We start from the raw sequence: 17,724 nt of genomic DNA, 5'->3' as shown, positions 1-17,724 counted from the left end.
GAGCACAGGCAGACCATTTGAGGAGACTTGCGCAGGTTACAAAAGCAAATGAGTGCCTAAAACAGAGACTGTACGTCACATTTGGGAGATTAAAGGGTTATTTAACAAAGTGTGGTAGGAAATATAATAAAACGTTATCAAAACCAAGAGAAAACACCACATTTCCTACATTCCCACAGGTGTCCAGATAAAAATGTTATTTCACATATGTGGGTGCACTGACCTGGGCAAAAAGGGAAAATGCCACGGCTGGTACATCAAACGCCCTGCGAGGAGACTGGATTTGGTCTTGTGGACAACCCACAGATTTGGGCTTAGGGTGTCGCAGCCACACAGGAAAACAGGGAACATCATGCACTTCTACACCCGTGGGAATCCAAAGAGGTCTGACTTACGCGAAGCATCCCAGATTTTATTACCCACAAGGCCCAGCAAATAGCAAAATGTAGGGAATCATTTATTTTTTTAAACAATTTTGAAGCATTTGCCACCAGGAATCCATCGAAACACCCATACACGCCCTTCCTTCCCTCCTTCCCATAGATGTCATGACGAAAACTACCTTACATGCGTAGGTGCACTTACCTGGGCGGAAAAGAGGGTGCCCCAGATGAGTTAACATTCCTCCCTGGAGGGAAAAGCTGTAACGCAGTCCGGCCAGAGCTCCAAGACCGCTGGGGGTGCTGCCCCCAGACTTGGGGCCTGCCTCAAGTAGGTCGACCTCCCCAAAGCCCAGCGGTCTCCCTTGGGATGCCACTGCGATTTCATGCATCATGCAGTCATCTGCCATACACTGTGATGCCCACAGCCCCAACCTAACCTTTGACCACTCCATTCATCATGTAGTCATATGCCATGCACTGCGATACACACCTCCCCCCCGGCCGAACAATCCTCAACCAGCAATCTGCTAGAGTTAGAGCCCCCACACCACCCTTGCCAACGAGCCCTCATGTCCTCGCAACATGCAAAAGCATGGCTTCTATATTTACATGCCGAAGCCTTCTGGCTTCGGCATGTAAATATCACTTCCAGATTATGTCAACGCATGCCGTCAGCAGGGCAAACGCCGACCCCCCCCAGGCCCGGAAGGGGAAGTCCTCCCTTTCACTGCCTGGGGGTCTGGGAGATTAACGCAGCAACGGCGGAAAGAGGGTTAAGTGCTCAAAAGGACGAGATTGCTGGTCCTCAGCACTTCAAATGTGCCCAGGACGAGCAATCTTGTCCTTGGCACTTAAGGAGTTAAAGGTTTCCTGTTTTTCTCCCTCTCCTTTAAGGTTCTCATTCCTTGAAGCCGGCCTTATATTTCTCTCACTTTCATTCTCTCCACCCCCCCACCCCCTTAGGGGAGTCACTTTTTCTTGGCATTAAAGTTGACTTTTTCAAATGTGTTATTTCTCTACTTTCATCCCCTCCAGGGGTTGGTCTTCTCTTCCCAAAACCATCACAGTTCCAGATTTGATATAGATACTTGATTTGTATTCTACTCCTTCACAGCATTCTCTGTACTTCATAAATACTTCATCAATTCAAAAAGATTGTAAATTCATACTTGCAAGTCTGTTCTCTATTACACTGCTCATTAACCTTACCGTGCCTCCACGTTACCACCTTATATCTTCCTCGGGAACGGTCCTGGGAATCTTACGGGTATGGAGTCAGGTGACTGCCTTCTCTGCATTTGCAAACCGGCTTCATCAGCGTTCCTTGCCATGGTCCTCGCATAGCTGCCGATTCTCTGCGTCTCAATAGGGAGCTGCGCCACTTGCAGCGGTCTCCCGCGGATAGTCCCAGTGTCGTAATGCAGGCCTGGTGCCCACCCTAGACCACTTTCTCTGCCTCTCGGTTCCACTGCTCGTCCAGCATCTGCGCCCTTTCCTCCTGGAAAGTAATTTTGCGGGCTCCGCGTCCTGTGATGGTTTCACCTCTTCTCTCGGTTGCTTCAGCAGGGACCCTCCCCTGCTTGGAAACACGCAACCCTCACTGCGTGCTCTCTCCTCAATATAACAATTGTTCTCTTGTTAATCCACTCGTCCCAGTGGATTGGTTTCTTTTCATTAAAGAGATATGTTCCCTTTCGATGGAAGGATAGCCTCCTTCAGCCTCTTCGTCCCAGTCTTGGTTTTAAAGCAAGATTTGATATTCCAGATATATGGCATTTTACTGATGGGTAAAGGGAGTTCCTCACAGGGACAGGAGTCCTTGTCCCCAAAGGGAGTCACCTGGTTAGGTTCCACATGCCTCAACCCCGAGGCAGGGCGGTAAACGGGCTCAGCTCCCTAGCCTCACAGGGGGAGAGGGCCTACCCTTGGGGAGAAGGGACGAATTCCATCGGTTTGTCACAGATTCCATTTACATAAGCTCAATCCACGCAGAGACTTGCAGGATTACATTTTAATGCAAAAAAAAGGTGACCTTGATTCTCTGCCACACCCACCAGTGCACACACTGGGTAGTAACAATCACCAAAAGCTTGCACTTACACAAAACATGCAACAAGCCAAATGCTGCAGCCATTTAGCCAAGAGAAAGCATTCACCTTCGACATCAGACAAATTCAAATCACTACCTTCAGAAAGAAAGTTAAAAGAAACATCCTCTAGGATGTACATTTTCAGATTACAGGCTACTAGCAACAGACGCGTACCAAGTCAAACCTTGCTAATCGAACCTTCTATGCCACATTTAGCCCTTTTGGAATTTGAATGTTTTAGGGCCTCTTGCAGAACATTTTACTATGTCTCTAATTGCACACATTCACTACCAACATGGCCGTTTTTTGGCCTCCCTATTGTTGCAGCTTTAACATTTTAGCATTTCATGCCAGGCACGCAAGTTATCTGACTGGGTGCATGTGACATCAATTGCCAGTCTCAAATTGGTCACGGACAAACAACTGCAGTTGGAATAACGCATGACATTACACTGTGTCCTGCGTTAGCAACCAACGGGATTTGAGGAAATGAGACGTCCCACCAGGTGAGCGCAAAAGAATAGCAAAGTCTGACTTCTGTTCAGACACAGTGTAGATAATTGCAGTATTGGGTAGGATCATTAGAGCTAGACAGAATTACTTCCAACATTGTCTCTTTGGACGGTGTACTAGAGGATTACATCCAATGGGTCAGGAACTGATATGCTGAGAGCATGTATACACAGGAAAAGGGAGAGACCGGCTACATTGTTTGATCCTTTGATTTTGCAATCTTGAAGTCAGTAATGTTCTCAAATAAAGAGCATTACAAATTGAGAGCCAGCATCACCTGGTACTAGTCCTTTCAGGCTTGGCTGGCAGGCGGGCTGGTGAGGGAAGTAGAGCGCCCACCTGTTTTTACTTCTTTGATTACGCTAACAGATGGAAAATGCCACAGGCGTATTACTTTTTTCTTTGTTTAACATTTCTGAACGAATTACATATTGTTGGATCATGAGGTTTTTTTAATGTCAATGTTTTTGAATTATGATATTGATTTGTATGCATTACTTTTTTGTACACAAGCTACGCTTACAAATATCCTCCACTATATGGTATGCCCTGAAGAAGGCTGGCTAGAGAAAAGATATGCCCATATAGCCGAAACTCGAGTTGGCACTTCGGTGAAAGATTTGTAATCAACATTAGAAGTCTGGATTGTTGTGAATGGAGTGCATAATCGGGTAGTTTTAACAATATGACAAGAGATCTTGTGATGTGTCAGGTGTACATTAACATGTAACCTTTCTCTTCATGTATGTGACGGCAGGTTGAGAATGTTTGTGCGTATGTTAACCGTTCCTGCTTTATACAAGCAGACATTAATGTAATTAGCATTTTTTGTCTGTTGGAGGGTGTTTTTTGTATGAACACTACACAAAGATGCCAGTTTTGTTATGTACGGTGCATATTTCTGATGTGGAGATTGTACTTTTGGAATTGTATGTGTTCTATATGGAAATTAAATATCAACACTTAATTGCATGAAAGAATACACCAATTTCAAAGTGATTTTTTTTAGAAAGGTGATAAGGGCCCCACTTTTATTGGCCAGCGTAAGCCACTTGCCCCCTGGTATCAATGTCAGATCCCTACATGCACACAACACCCATTACCCATTTGTCAAAATGACACGTCAATGGATCCAGGGAAGCCCTTTGCGGCCTGCTCTAGCCGTCAAGCGTCCTCCCATACAGCATAGAACAGTCTAAAGACAATTCCGATTGTGCAGTTGCATTATACAAGCCACATATTAATTGAATTCTTACTTTGGTTTCACCCACATGTGCCACATTTCGACTAAGACACTGCCCGCTAGAATCAAGTTTTGTGTCTCCTTCACCACTACCACATCTGCTCCCAGGCCATGGATCAATTCATTATGCTGTGAATACCACATTTATGGTGGCATAACCGCATTACTCACCTTGAAAATTACTGAGAAATCCCCCATTTACCATATATGTAGTTGGTATGCGTTACGGCATGACAAAGGATTTTTACAATCTGAGAAAAAGATTTCGGAGCCTGTACCTGAAGTTGCGCAGGAGTACAGAAGCGACAGTGTGACGTAAAACAATGGCTGCAGCGGTCCGGGATCAGGATACATAGCGACGAATAGCGAAAGCTGGTGTGCAATGTTCCAGAAGCCACAGGCACCCTACAAGAAAGAAAACAGCAAAACCACTATGAATAGGCCACTGAATCATTTCACAACAGATGCAGAAATCGTGAAAGGATTTGTGGAGATGCTGTAGACACTTAGTGTTATTCCACAGCCCTCTAGCGAGGGGTGTGAAACCATCTAATGTAACAATGTATTTTTTATTTTTAGCATTTGATTTTACGCCTAAACCTGGGGGAATCACGGCGTAGGGTAACAATCAGGGTTCCAACCAAAATGTAGGCTAGATCCTTCCATATCGGTAGCCCTGGAAGATCATTGGGCTGAAGTGAGGAAGGCTAGTAGTCAAGTAGTTATTCCCCAGTTACTCCTAAACAATACACCACACTTGCATGCTAAAAAATATACACTTCATAATCGCACATACAATTCTATATCAGTTCAAATAAGTACTTGAGTTAGACAAGACGTCAGGTAAAACACAGTGCACTTATAACCAATAAAAACCCAATACTCAATAGCAGGCCCCAAAACGCCACATGGGAACTAGACCTCGAACATACACAGTAGGATGAATGTTAATAAGGCACACCATAAACTCAAAGAACACCTTGGAGGGTTCATCCTTGAACAACCCAGCGCAGTGGTCCACCAAATATTAGCTTTACATTGTTTACCCACTACCAGATTCATGTTGATTCATGTTGTCTTTTCACACTCCCAGAAAATGAGCAAGCGTTAGAGAATGCAACTTGGAACAGGTTCAGTAAATGGTACATGCTAAAATGTCAAGCTTTTATAGGAAGCTCCAGGGACCCAGGAAAATGCCTGATCAGGCTAGCCATTCATGTAGGGTTTTCAGAGGAAGAAATTGTTTCTTATAGGATACAGTAGATCAAACTCTGTTGGCAGACCAATCGTTAAAGTCCGCCTTCTACCCCCACAGGGGTAAAGAAGTTCCTGTGCAAGGTTCAAAACCAAGCTGCTCACGGAAGAGGAGAAGCAAAGTAGGATGTGTGCCAGTGGAAGTCCAGGGAAAAACGCAGTTGAAGGGGACCTGCAGGATCTCATGACCACAGAGGTGCCAGAGTGTAAGCACCTCCAATAACACCAGTCCAGGGCCCAAAGCCTACTGGCAGTTCACAAAAACATGGCTTGAGAAAAAGAAAACAAGCTGGAGATGACATTTTCATACGGAAAAAGTTACAGAATCTAGTCACTCAGGGCATTGACCCAAAATAACCCCAGCCTTTCCTGGAGTGGAACCCACAAGTCAGGAGTGAAACAGCAGCGATGGCTCCAGAAAACAGGATCCCAAACCAAATGAATCTGAAAGGCTGAGTGAGCAAAGGGGGGCAGTCAGCCAATGGAAAATGGTGGAGGCACCCAAACACTTTAGATTAACAGAAAAATCAGGGTAGGTTAATCCCACCATCCTTCTGGATTTCGGCAACAATTCAGGAACATTGCAATAAAATGGCCCGAAACTGTGCGAGCCCTGGAGTCTCAGCCCAGCCAGTGAAGAGCACCGGGGCAGCGTACAAGGAGAGGGGGGGGGCCCAGGATGTGAGGAAACCCAGGATGTACATCCAGTAGGCATAAACAAAAGGAGCGAAGAGGAAGGACCCGGTGCCAAGCCAGTATGGCCAAACCTGGTGCTAATGTTGCATCATCTTCGTGACACATTTTTTCCATCGCCTTAGTAAAACTCAATTTTTAGTACAGAGTGTAGTACGGGTTAGGGCCTGGCAAATTTATTCTAACATAAGCCAAAAAACACAAGTGTGCTTGCAAATATTTTAGTGAACAACCAATCGGGCTGGCCCTAAAAACTGCCAACCACTGAGGTCCACCAACAAAGAATGTGTATATCTGGCACGGATATACGACAGATTCTTCAAAGCACCAAACACCCAAAAAGAACTATCTAACGAAATTAAAAAACCCACCAGGCGCAACAATACTCTATCGAAGAAACTATGCAATGACCTCACAAACCATTTCAAAAACAAAATCATGACCATCCAGACCATACAAAGCAGACCATGGGACCACAATATGCAACCCACCCACCCCTTCAAGGAATGCCGAACAAACTCTGAAGCTTCCCCAAATATCAGTGTAGACATTCAAACTGGTAAACAATAGCAACAAAACAGGTTCCCCCAAAGATCCCTGCCCCCTAGACATAAATCCATCCTCTCATAAAGAACACCCAATGACTACTATAGACACGTCTTCAACCAATCAATCTCAACAGGGAAAGTGCCACAATCCTTCAAATCTGCATACATCAACCCTCTCTTCAAGGAGAGAGCAGGAAACGTGTAGGACCTCTTCAATTACAGGCCCATCTCCAACATCCCGTACCCAGCTAAACTGCTGGAAACATATAGAACAACCCAAGAATTCATATAAGAGCACCGCCTATTGGACTAGGCACAAGTAGGCTTTAGAGTAGGGGTGTACGGAATAGTAAATTTGCTAATCGGCCGAATTTCGAATAGTTGGCCCAAGTATTCGGCTGGAACTGAATAGTGAACCGGCTTGTGGAATCTGCTTACATCACATGCTGTGCATGGCCGACATCTAGTGGAAGCTGCAGAGTATTAGTAGTTTTTTTTAACCCGAAAAGGGGCGTTGAACCAGGGTGTGCCAGTAATACTATCCCTAGTGCGACGTCCCCTGTACCCATGATCCCTCGCTCGTGTAGGACCCTCAAGATTGTTTTTTCCACCATACTAGTCGGATGCATGTTGCGGAGTTCCCTTGGCCTTAGCCATTTATTCTTACAATTATCGTTAAAATACTTCCCCGTTTCCTACCACTGAAGATCGAGCCAGTGAAGATAGAGGAAATCAGCAGTCGAGGACTGCCATGACAGACGCCGGGCCTTGGAAGGCCTCGGCCCTGTACAGTAGGGAGAGTGGGGGGTGGTCATAACAGGCTTCTTTCCACCCTTTTTTCCTACATATACCCGCCCGCTGCCATTTTATAACATATGGAGAGTACTCCATTTAAGTTCTGCCCAAAGTGTAACAGGAAATTACCCTGGGTAGACAAGCACAATACGTGCAATCTGTGTCTCCCACGAGACCATCCTGTCGAGCTTGCAAGCTCTTCAAGCCAAAAACCCTTAAAGACCGCTCTACTAAATGCTAGGCACACTACACCAGGCAGCTAGACCCATGGAAGTGGAAGGGACATTCAGCGATGGCAATGCCGCCGAATCAGACGGTGAGGGCAGAAGGGCGACTTCATACACCCACGCGCAGGCCCCCCCAACCCCGTAGGACTAGCTAGGGGCCACGCTGTGGGGACAACACCTGGCGGCAAGAGCGCAACATACTACCTTCTACTAAACACACCAGCCCCGGCCATGACTCGACACGAGCGATCGGCAACGGAAGACACCAAGAGAGCGGTCTATTGAATCTGTGTCCTCTGGGTGTTCCCGTTCTCCTCATGACAAAGACCGTCCGCGGTTGATAAAGGTGTCGCACTTTCAATAGTCCCTGAGGACCGATCGTCAGAAGACTATTCCGACCTCTATCCCCAGTCAAGACGGTAACGTCTACGCCCAAGATTTGACATCCTTCCTCCAATACAACCTATGAATCTCGTACCACCTCCGAATCTCGACACCAGGCGTCAAATCCCTCAGAGGCCCCCAAAAATACTAACATTCCCCTAGTCATGGGAAGGGGGATAAACAGCATAAAAAGTCTTCAGAACACTATATTCATAAAGATAAACAGAAGGCCCCTAAATCTGTAGGAAAGGCCAAGGTCCCTGACCCTACCACTAAAGGTAAAGTAATTCCTCCCACTGCTAAGGATATGGGCATGGAGGAGGAACCAGAACACGTTATTCCTAGCTCCAGGGAATGGAATTCAGCTGATAGACAGGATCATGAGAAGGATGTCATTTATGGCAGAATTCTATGAGAAGAACCCCAATTACTTTCATATCTATGCCAACACCCCGGCTACCTCTGCGCCTTCGGGGTTTAAAGACTCTCAGCCCCCTTCTAAAGAAAAACCCGTTCCGATGCCCCGGTGCAGAGCTTGGTCACAGACCCTTTGGTGATCGAATCTTACCACCCTGATTTATATTGTGAGGAAACCACCACAATCGGCGGAAGACCAGATAGGGGTCTCTTATTATGGGAATAACTAGGACAAGGAGGAGGATAAGGCTCAGGCCTACAATCTCGACTCCCCGATTCCCAAAGACGCCCCGGTGCATGACTCTCCGGTAGATAATCAACCTCTCAATGAGGTACTAGCTAAAGCAGCAGCCCACTTTCATATTGACAGGCAGGATGTCCAAGAAGATATGGATTTCACTGAAGAGATCCTAGGAGACAGGAAAGCCATTACTAAGGCCATCCCTATATTAAAATCCATCCAGCGTAGGATTGATCCCTGACTCATGCGGTTAATCCGCTAGTCGAGAAACTATTCCATGCTGCACCCTCTGACCCCCCCTGTACATTAGAGGGCAATTAAAACCAGATTCCCTGGTTGTAACAACCACCAGAAAGAGGGCAGGTACACTGCTTGCTTCTTCCGAAGCACCACCTGATAAGGAGAGCAAAAACTATACGCTCTGGGTAGAAAGGTTGCCTCCACCCATCAGGCACATATTGCCAACAGTGCCACTCTTTTGGCAAGCTACAATTGCCACCAGTGGCAAGAAGTAGCCGCTTTAATATCTTCCGCACCCGAACCACTAAAGAGGCAGTTGGCTCAATTGGCAGCAGATGAAAGGTCTGTATCAGAATGCATACTAAAGACACTTTGATGCTGTAAGATTAATCGCCGAAGGCACAGTTATAAAACGTCACGCTTGGCTAAGACAGTCAGGGTTCAAATCTGAGACCCAAGCCACTCTTATAGACATGCTGGTAGAGCCAAACGTACTATTCGGCAAGGCAGTGGAGGAAGCCTTAAAAACAGCTAAGGGTGAGTACGAGACCCTAAAATCTCGCGGCCAACTCACAAATAAACCCTTTGGACAGAGGGGAAACAATTTGTAGCTTTCGAGGCCAGAGCTCCCAGAGGGGTTCAAACTTATCAAAATCAAGGAACCTCATGGGGCAACAATCAGTTCCAATCATCACAGGGCTTCCCCAGAGGGCAGCGCAGAGGCCGCACTGGGGGTAGAGGCAGCCACGCCAGAGGCGGTACCCAGTAAACAGTGACATTCCGCTTTGGGTCCCCTCCCATGCATCCCAAGTAGGGTGGTGCATTTCCACCTTCACCCAACGCATGGGAGGGGATCACTTTGGACAGATGGGTGCTGTCCAGTTTCCGGAGGATATTGTATACAGTTTCTAGGGCGCCCCCACGACCATCCTCTGTGACAGAAGGTACACTCGCTGGACCATCAGAAAATCTTCCACGAGGAGACCGCCATTCTGCTTGCAAAGGACGCCATAGAAATTGTCCCAGGTAAACAAGGGTATTTATTCAACCTACTTCCTTGTGCCAAAAAAAGATCAAACAATGCCCCCAGTATTAGATTTGCGCCCTGCAAACAAGTATGTCAAGCCTCAAAACTTCTGCATGACTAAACTGCAAGAGGTAATCCCCCTACTAAAAAGGGGGGGGGGGGTTACATGGCAACATTGGACATGAAAGATGCCTATTTTTATATTTCAAATGTTCCCAGCGCACAGAAGATTCTTGCGCTTCAAAATAGATAACCTGCGCTACCAGTTCAAGGTGCTGCCCTTCGGAATAGCCTCTGCTCCAAGGGTATTCACCAAGGTATTGGCAGTGGTGGCACACCTATGCAGGGAGGCAATCCCAGTGTACCCTTACCTGGACGACTGGCTCATTACAGGGGAGTCCCCCTTAATTTGCAGATTCAACAACCAAAGAACAATCAACCTCGTCTTCCAATTGGGCTTCTCAATCAATGAGAAAGAAATTCAAGTCTGGTGCCAAGAACCTCAAAACAGTTCCTAGGAGCTGTCCTAGACACCCAAGAGGGGTTGGCCTTTCCATTAGAGGAAAGAATTCGAAATATGTTGCTGCAAATTCCTCAATATCAGGCCGGTCACCAAATAAGGGTGCACAAAGCGATGCGTTTGCTAGGCATGATGGCGTCTTGCATTTACCTGGTTCCCCACGCACGCATGCGACCCATGCAGGAATGGTTGGCGAAACAGTTGTCTCGCAAGTGGTCAGTGGGACGATCTAGTGGTCATTTCGCCAACACTAGTACAGAGTCTTCGCTGGTGGACAAGAGAATCTTACGAAGGGGAAACCCTTCTACGATCCAGAGATACAGGCCGTTGTCACAACAGACTCCTCCCTGGCAGGGTGGGGCGCCCACTACCATCACCATACAACTCAGGGTCTCTGGTCTCCACAGTGGCTCAGAACCACATCAATCTGCTAGAAATTCTGGCAGTCTTCAGAGCGCTTTGGGGATTTGAACCCCTCCTATCCAACCAGTCAGTGCAGATGCTAACAGACAACACAACTGCAATCTTGTACTTAAACAAAGGGGCACTCAATCTCCCAATCTGTCCAGCTTGCCCAGAAAATTTGGAAATGGGCACCCAAACGGAACATTTACTTGTCATCCCAACATGTTTGAGGGGAACTCAACTCGGTAGCAGATGCTCTGAGCAGAGATCCCCTCCCAGAGGAAAACGAGTGGTGACTACACAAAGAAGTCGTAGGAGACCTCTTCTCTCATTGGGATTTCCCCAATATAGACCTACTTGCCACAAGCGAAAACAGATAATGCCCAGACTTCGCATCCATGTTCCCCCAGCCAGGCTCCAAGGGGAACACCCTATGGATGAATTGGTCAGGGAGGTTTGCCTATGCTTTTCCACCAACCCTTCTGATGAGGAAAGTGGTGAACAAGATCCACAGGGAACCGATGACGCTCATCCTGGTTGCTACTTTGTGGGTGAGACAACCATGGTACCCACACAAACTGGCGGTGTGTGACCCCCATCAAACTCCTGTGCCGGTACAACCTACTCTCCCAGCACGAGGGGCTAACAGTGCATCCTCAGCCCAACTCGAACTTGGCAGCATGGCTCCTGAAGTCAGAGTTTGGACATCTCAATTTACCCCAGAGATGTATGGATATCTTGAAAGAGTCAAGAAAACCTAACATGAGGCACTCTTACTATGATAGAAACAATTCGTTATTTGGTGCCAGAATAAACAAATCAGCCCTGTTGAGTGTACTCCTTCTAATGTGGTCACACATATGCTCCACCTACTGGAGGCAGGGTTAGTGTTTAACTCACTAAAAGTGCACCTGGTAGCTTTATCAGCCTACACCAATTCCCATAACAAGGTATCATGGTGGAAAGTGCCAGTCGTCAAAGCATTTATGGAAGCGGTAAAGAGACTCCACCCTCCAATTTCTAACCCACCACCAGGTTGGGACCTTAAAGTGGTACTTGCTAAACTCATGGGTCCTCCCTTTGAGCCCATGCACAAATTGGTCTCAAACACCTAACTTAAACTGCCTTCTTAGTAGCCATCCCCTCCATAAGAAGTGTCAGTGAAATTCAAGCTCTGTCAGTGCAGGATCCTTTCCTTACTATTCATAAGGAATAAACTGTTTTTACGCACTCACCCTAGGTTCTCACCCAAGTTAATTTCCAAATTCCATGTTAACCAGTCTATTGAGCTACCGCCCTTCTTCCAAGAACCCAAGAGCTCTGCTGAGGTGAAACCCCACACACTAGATGTGAGGAGGGCGGTCCTCTACTACGTAGAGAAGACCAGACTGCTAAGAAAGACAGATCAGCTGTTCGTCTCCATAGCTCCAGGCAGAGAAGGCAATTGCATCTCTAAAAATGCCCAATCTATGAACAGCATGTGATCCAAGCAGATTCCACAAGCCTCAGAAGGGATACATTGCTCACCGTAATCATATTTCTGATTCTTGTAACTGCTTAGATTCACATGCGCCCGCCCTTCCTCACCTCTGAGAGAAGGCGCATAGATGCTTGTAGTCTTATCATTCGAAGGGATTGGGTCCTCCGACGTATTCCTTATCTTTGATATTTACGTTTCCAGCTTGCTGGCCTCGGAAATTTTTTCTGTAGAGGGCGCTGCGCGTCGGCGTCCCTCGACGGCCACCGTATCGGCGCCGACGTCACCATGCCCATAAATAGACACGCGCTGCGTCCGTTGCTCAGTTCCGTTTTCCGCGCTTCGTGGGGCCTCGGAACGTCGTTGCTCAGTTCAGTCAGGTTTATCTAAATCTATTTCGACGAATATTCCTTATCGTTCTCGATGGCTTCTTCATCAGAGCCGACGACGCCGCAATCCAGCTTCAAGAAATGTCGAGACTGCGGTAAAAAAATGTCAATAACTGATCCACAACAGGGTCTGTTTATGGTGCTTGGGGTCCGAGCACCATTGTTCGGAGTGTGAGGACTGCATGTCCATGACGGCGAAAGCCCTGAAGGAGCGAAAGGGGACGCTCGAGAGAGGTAAGTCAGCCAAATCCTCCTCGAAGGTTTCGTCGGCCGAGTCGAGGCATTCGTCTCCTCACCGTCGAAAACACTCCCATTCCAGATCTCAAAGCAGCTCCCACCATTCGTCGAGATCTAGACACTCAAAAAAGAGACGTCGAAGGTCCCATTCCTCGTCATCTTCGGTGTCCCCAGAAAGAGTTTCCTGTCCCACCAAACAGTTCTCAAGCTGAGTGGGAGGAATTCAGAAAGAAAATGTTAAGCGTCTTCGAGAACGCGGCCTCGACCCCCTCGAAGACAGCTGAAGGCGATACCCCGGGTGAAAAACCCAAAAAGTCAAAACGCCGCGAGTCGCAGCACCCGGCGAAACATTCCACCCGAGAGCGCAATGAGCCATCGGGTAAGACGGCACCGTCTTCGACGCCGTCGTGGTCGTCGAGGGTTCCTTCGACGCCGTCGTCGAAGATTACTTCGATGCACGGTTCAGCGCCATCGACGCCGTTGTCGAAGGGTTCCTCGACGCCATCGTCGACGCCGATGAAAGAGAGGACCAAGGCTCCACAGCCAACAGTGTTTTCAAGGGCCTCTGGCCTGACGCCGAGACAGTCGTCGATGCCCTCGAGTAGGATCCCGATCCTCTCGAATTCTTCGAGGCCCCTTCCAGTTTTTTCAACGCCTTCGAGGCCGGTTACATCGGCGTCGACGACTTCGACATTTTCTCGTCCAATAACGACGAGTTTGGCTCCTTCAGCCCTAGAAATGGGCTTTACTCCATTCCAGAGATCAGAATACCCTGGTCTTTCTTCAATTTAGAAGAAAGAGAAGACTCTGACCAAGAAACTTTTGGTTTACAGAGATCCTTACTACCTGCTGCAGATGATTTCACCTCTGAAGGAACTACAGGACTCACTTCATGAGGCCAGTGGACTTCACACTTCCCCAGAAGTGGAATTTGTAAAGCCAGACCCAGGGGAACATGCCGAAACACCATATAGAACCCTGATGGCAAGAATAATTGAGTTTATGGGCTGGTCTGCGCCTTCACCTGTTTTCCAACAGGATGATCTAACGGATATATTGGACAAAGGCCCACAGGAGGACCCGGTGGTCCCCTTCCATGCAGAAAAATTGCATCCAATTGGGAGACTCCCGAAGTCATCCCAGCAGTCAATAAAAGACTGTCGACAAAGTATAGGGTAGCGGCTGCTGACCCTGAATACCTGTCAAAACAGCCGACCCCAGAAAGCCTGGTGGTTCAAGCGGCAACTTCATCCAGCAGTAGGACTGCTTACCCTACTGTTCCACAGGACAGGGATGACAAGCGGTACGACTCTATGGCAAAGAAAGTCTTCTCTGCCTGTAGTATGGCGTTGAAGTCCATCAACCACCTGTACGCTCGCCAGGTTCAGTCACACATTATGGGAGTGTGCTTCATCAGCGGCTGACTGCATACCCGATTGAGAGGAGAAGGAAGCCTTCCTTAACATCAATCAAGATGGCAAAGATGCCATGTGCGAGTCTCTTCAAACTGGCATCGATTCCGCTGACAGTATCAGCAGGGCCATGGCGGCTAGTACAACAATCCACAGGCATGCGTGGTTGCAAAAGTCTGGCTTTGCTCCAGATGTACAGGCCAGACTTTTGAATATGCCCTTTGACGGCTCTTCGTTATTCGGAAAAAAGGCTGATGGGGGGGCAGGTTAACTCACCATCTGACGGAATGGCAGGCTATAACGTCAGATGCTTGGGCGTTGGAGACAGTTGCCCAAGGTTACTGCCTACCTTTTCTACACATCCCTCAGTCATTCACCGGGGAACAGCTCCCGAAATGTTCCAGATCCGCTCCTCTTGCAGGAAATTATGGACCTGCTAGAGAAAGGTGCCATAGAACCGTTACCTGTAGCAGACAGGACCAAGGGCTGGTACTCCCCCTACTTTCTCATACCAAAAAAGGAAAAAGGACAGAGGACTGAGACCCATCCTGGACTTGAGAATTTAACAAGTTCCTCAGGAAGGACAAGTTCAAGATGGTAACTCTCTCAGATCCTTCAGGCCCTCCAGCTCCAGGACTGGCCGGTATCTGTGGACCTTCAGGATGCTTATTTCCATGTGCCAATCCATCTCAAGCACAGGAAATACTTGAGGTTCGCAATCGGCAACTCTCATTATCAATTTCGAGTTCTGCCATTTGGGCTGACCTCCGCCCCGAGGGTCTTCACCAAGCTGATGTCGGTATTGGCGGCGAGTCTAAGGAGGGAAGGGATCCACGTCTATCCCTACCTGGACGATTGGCTGATCAGGGCTGTATCTTCGGAACAGGCCCGGACCCAGCTAGATTATGTCTGCCTCTTCCTTCACAGACTGAGCTTCTCCCTCAATTTAAAGAAGTCACTGATGATACCATCTCAGAGACTCCAGTTCATTGGAGCGGTCCTGGACACTTCCCTGGGAAAAGCCTCGCCACCTGAGGTGAGGGCTCAAGATATTCCACAGAGGGTCACCAAGTTTCAAAATGCCCAAGGTCTCCCAGCCTTCGACTTTTTGAGGTTGCTAGACCTCATGGCATCCTGCATCTTTCTTGTGCCAGAGGCTCGCCTGAGAATGAGATCTCTTCAGTGGGCACTGAGAAGTCAGTGGTCACAATTCTCAGGGAGAATTTCAGACCTCCTCCGGATTCCGGACAAGTTAGCCCACGACCTTCAATGGTGGGCCTATTCAGAGAACATCTTGAAAGGAGAACTGTTTTGGCAACCATGGCCGGAGATAACAGTAGTCACAGACGCCTCGCTCACAGGGTGGGGAGCCCATGCCAACGACTTGACCATCAGCGGTCGTTGGTCTCCATCGGAGTCCAGACTACATATCAACCTATTAGAGCTGAGAGCGATCAGACTAGCGATGAAAGCTTTCCTGCCATCAGTACAGGGGAGAAATGTCCTGATAATGACGGACAACACGGTGGTCATGCACTACCTCAACAAAAGAGGAGGCGTAGGATCACTACCACTGTGCAGAGAGGCAATGCAGCTCTGGTTTTGGGCAATTCGGGAAGGAATCTCTCCATCGGCAGTCCATCTAGCCGGAGAGAAGAATTTGACAGCGGACGCTCTGAGCAGGCAGAGCACAGTCTCCCACTAATGGGAGCTAGCTCAGGAAGTCCTTTTAGAGATCTTTGCCCTTTGGGGAACCCCTCAGGTGGATCTGTTCGCTACAAGCACCAACAGGAAGTGCGATCTGTTCTGTTCAAGGGAATTTCCCCCCCGAGAGGAGCTCTGGGAGACGCGTTCGTAGTGGACTGGGAGTTCCCACTCCTCTATGCGTTTCCACCAGTCCCTGTTATTCCTCAAATGATCAGGAGGTTGAGAAGATTCCGGAAAACCATGATCCTAATTGCCCCGGACTGGGCCAGGAGGACGTGGTACCCGGACCTTCTAGATATGTCCATCTGTCCTCCAATCAGTCTTCCACTCAAAGAGAAACTTCTCTCGCAGAAGGGAGGTCAGGTTCTCCATCCAGACATCAGAACCCTCAACCTTCACGCTTGGCTTCTGAAAGGTTGAGGTACAAGGATTGGGATCTCCCTGATGACGTCATGGAGGTGTTGCTTTCGGCCAGAAGACCAGCAACAAAGTCTTTATACCGCTGCTGTTGGAACAAGTTTTGCAGCTGGTGTAGGGAAGAGAATATCGACCCTTTTTCATGTGATACATCAAATGGTGCTTTCGTTTCTACTCTACTTGGCAAACTCAGGCCTTCAAGTTGGCACGGTAAAAGGCTATCTCGCAGCGCTTTCCATCTTTAAGCGCACTGCGGAGGAACCATCGTATTTCAAAATTCCTCTAGTGGTACAATTTCTCAAGGGTCTGACTAATGTTTACCCTCCAAAACCATTCCACGTTCCATTATGGGACTTAAATTTTGTCTTCAACTTCTTAATGGGCACTCCATTCGAGCCACTTCACTCTTGCGCATTAAGATTTCTCACACTTAACTGTCCTACCTGTAGCACTAACATCAGCTAGGAGGGTGAGTGAGCTACAAGCTCTCTCCTGTAAACCCCCTCATACAATCTTTCACAAGGACAAGGTTGTTCTCCAGGTGAAGCCTAATTTTCTCCCAATGGTGGTTTCTGAATTCCATATTACTCAGAAAATTACCTTGCCTTCATTCTACCCTCCTCCCCATCCGGGGAAAGAGGAGGAAAGTCTACACAGGCTGGACCCTAGGCGAGCTCTCAGCTTTTACATCAGGAGAATGGCTAGAATCAGGCAAGCAGACCAGCTGTTTGTAGGATACTCGGGTCACAAGTTGGGACTACCCATAACAAAACAAACCATCTCCAGGTGGATTATCTTGGCCGTCCTGGAATGTTATAGACTAGCAGGGAAAGAGCCACCACAAAACCTCAGGGCTCATTCAACCAGGGGTATCGCAGCTTCTTCGGCTCTCCAGAGAGGGGTACCGGTCCGGGACATATGTGCGGCTGCCACATGGTCATCCGCACATACATTCACAAAATTTTACAATCTGGATTCCTCCACTGCTCAAGAGACCAGATTTGGCAAAGCCGTATTACACTCGGTCCATCCCTAAAGGGATGCATAACACTATCACTCCCTCCTCCAATTACATACCACTGTTATGGGAGTCTATCAAAGATAA

The 17,724-nt window shown here is 47.9% G+C and overlaps 1 protein-coding gene across 5 annotated transcripts in view; it reads right to left on the bottom strand.

Annotated features, from left to right (window-relative positions):
- CDON (cell adhesion associated, oncogene regulated) overlaps positions 1 to 17,724 on the bottom strand; it is a 668,575-nt gene that overhangs the window by 519,637 nt on the left and 131,214 nt on the right. For all 5 annotated transcript variants that reach the window (XM_069614078.1, XM_069614075.1, XM_069614076.1 and 2 more), the window contains exon 2: positions 4,508 to 4,634. In XM_069614078.1, the coding sequence (XP_069470179.1) occupies positions 4,508 to 4,583 (76 nt within the window). In that variant the 5' untranslated portion in view covers positions 4,584 to 4,634. The remainder of the gene's footprint in view (positions 1 to 4,507; positions 4,635 to 17,724) is intronic.

This window comes from Ambystoma mexicanum, chromosome 9, assembly GCF_040938575.1.
Source record: "Ambystoma mexicanum isolate Mex_15411 chromosome 9, UKY_AmexF1_1, whole genome shotgun sequence".
NCBI lineage: Eukaryota > Metazoa > Chordata > Amphibia > Caudata > Ambystomatidae > Ambystoma > Ambystoma mexicanum.
This window is presented reverse-complemented; position numbering and strand designations above follow the sequence as displayed.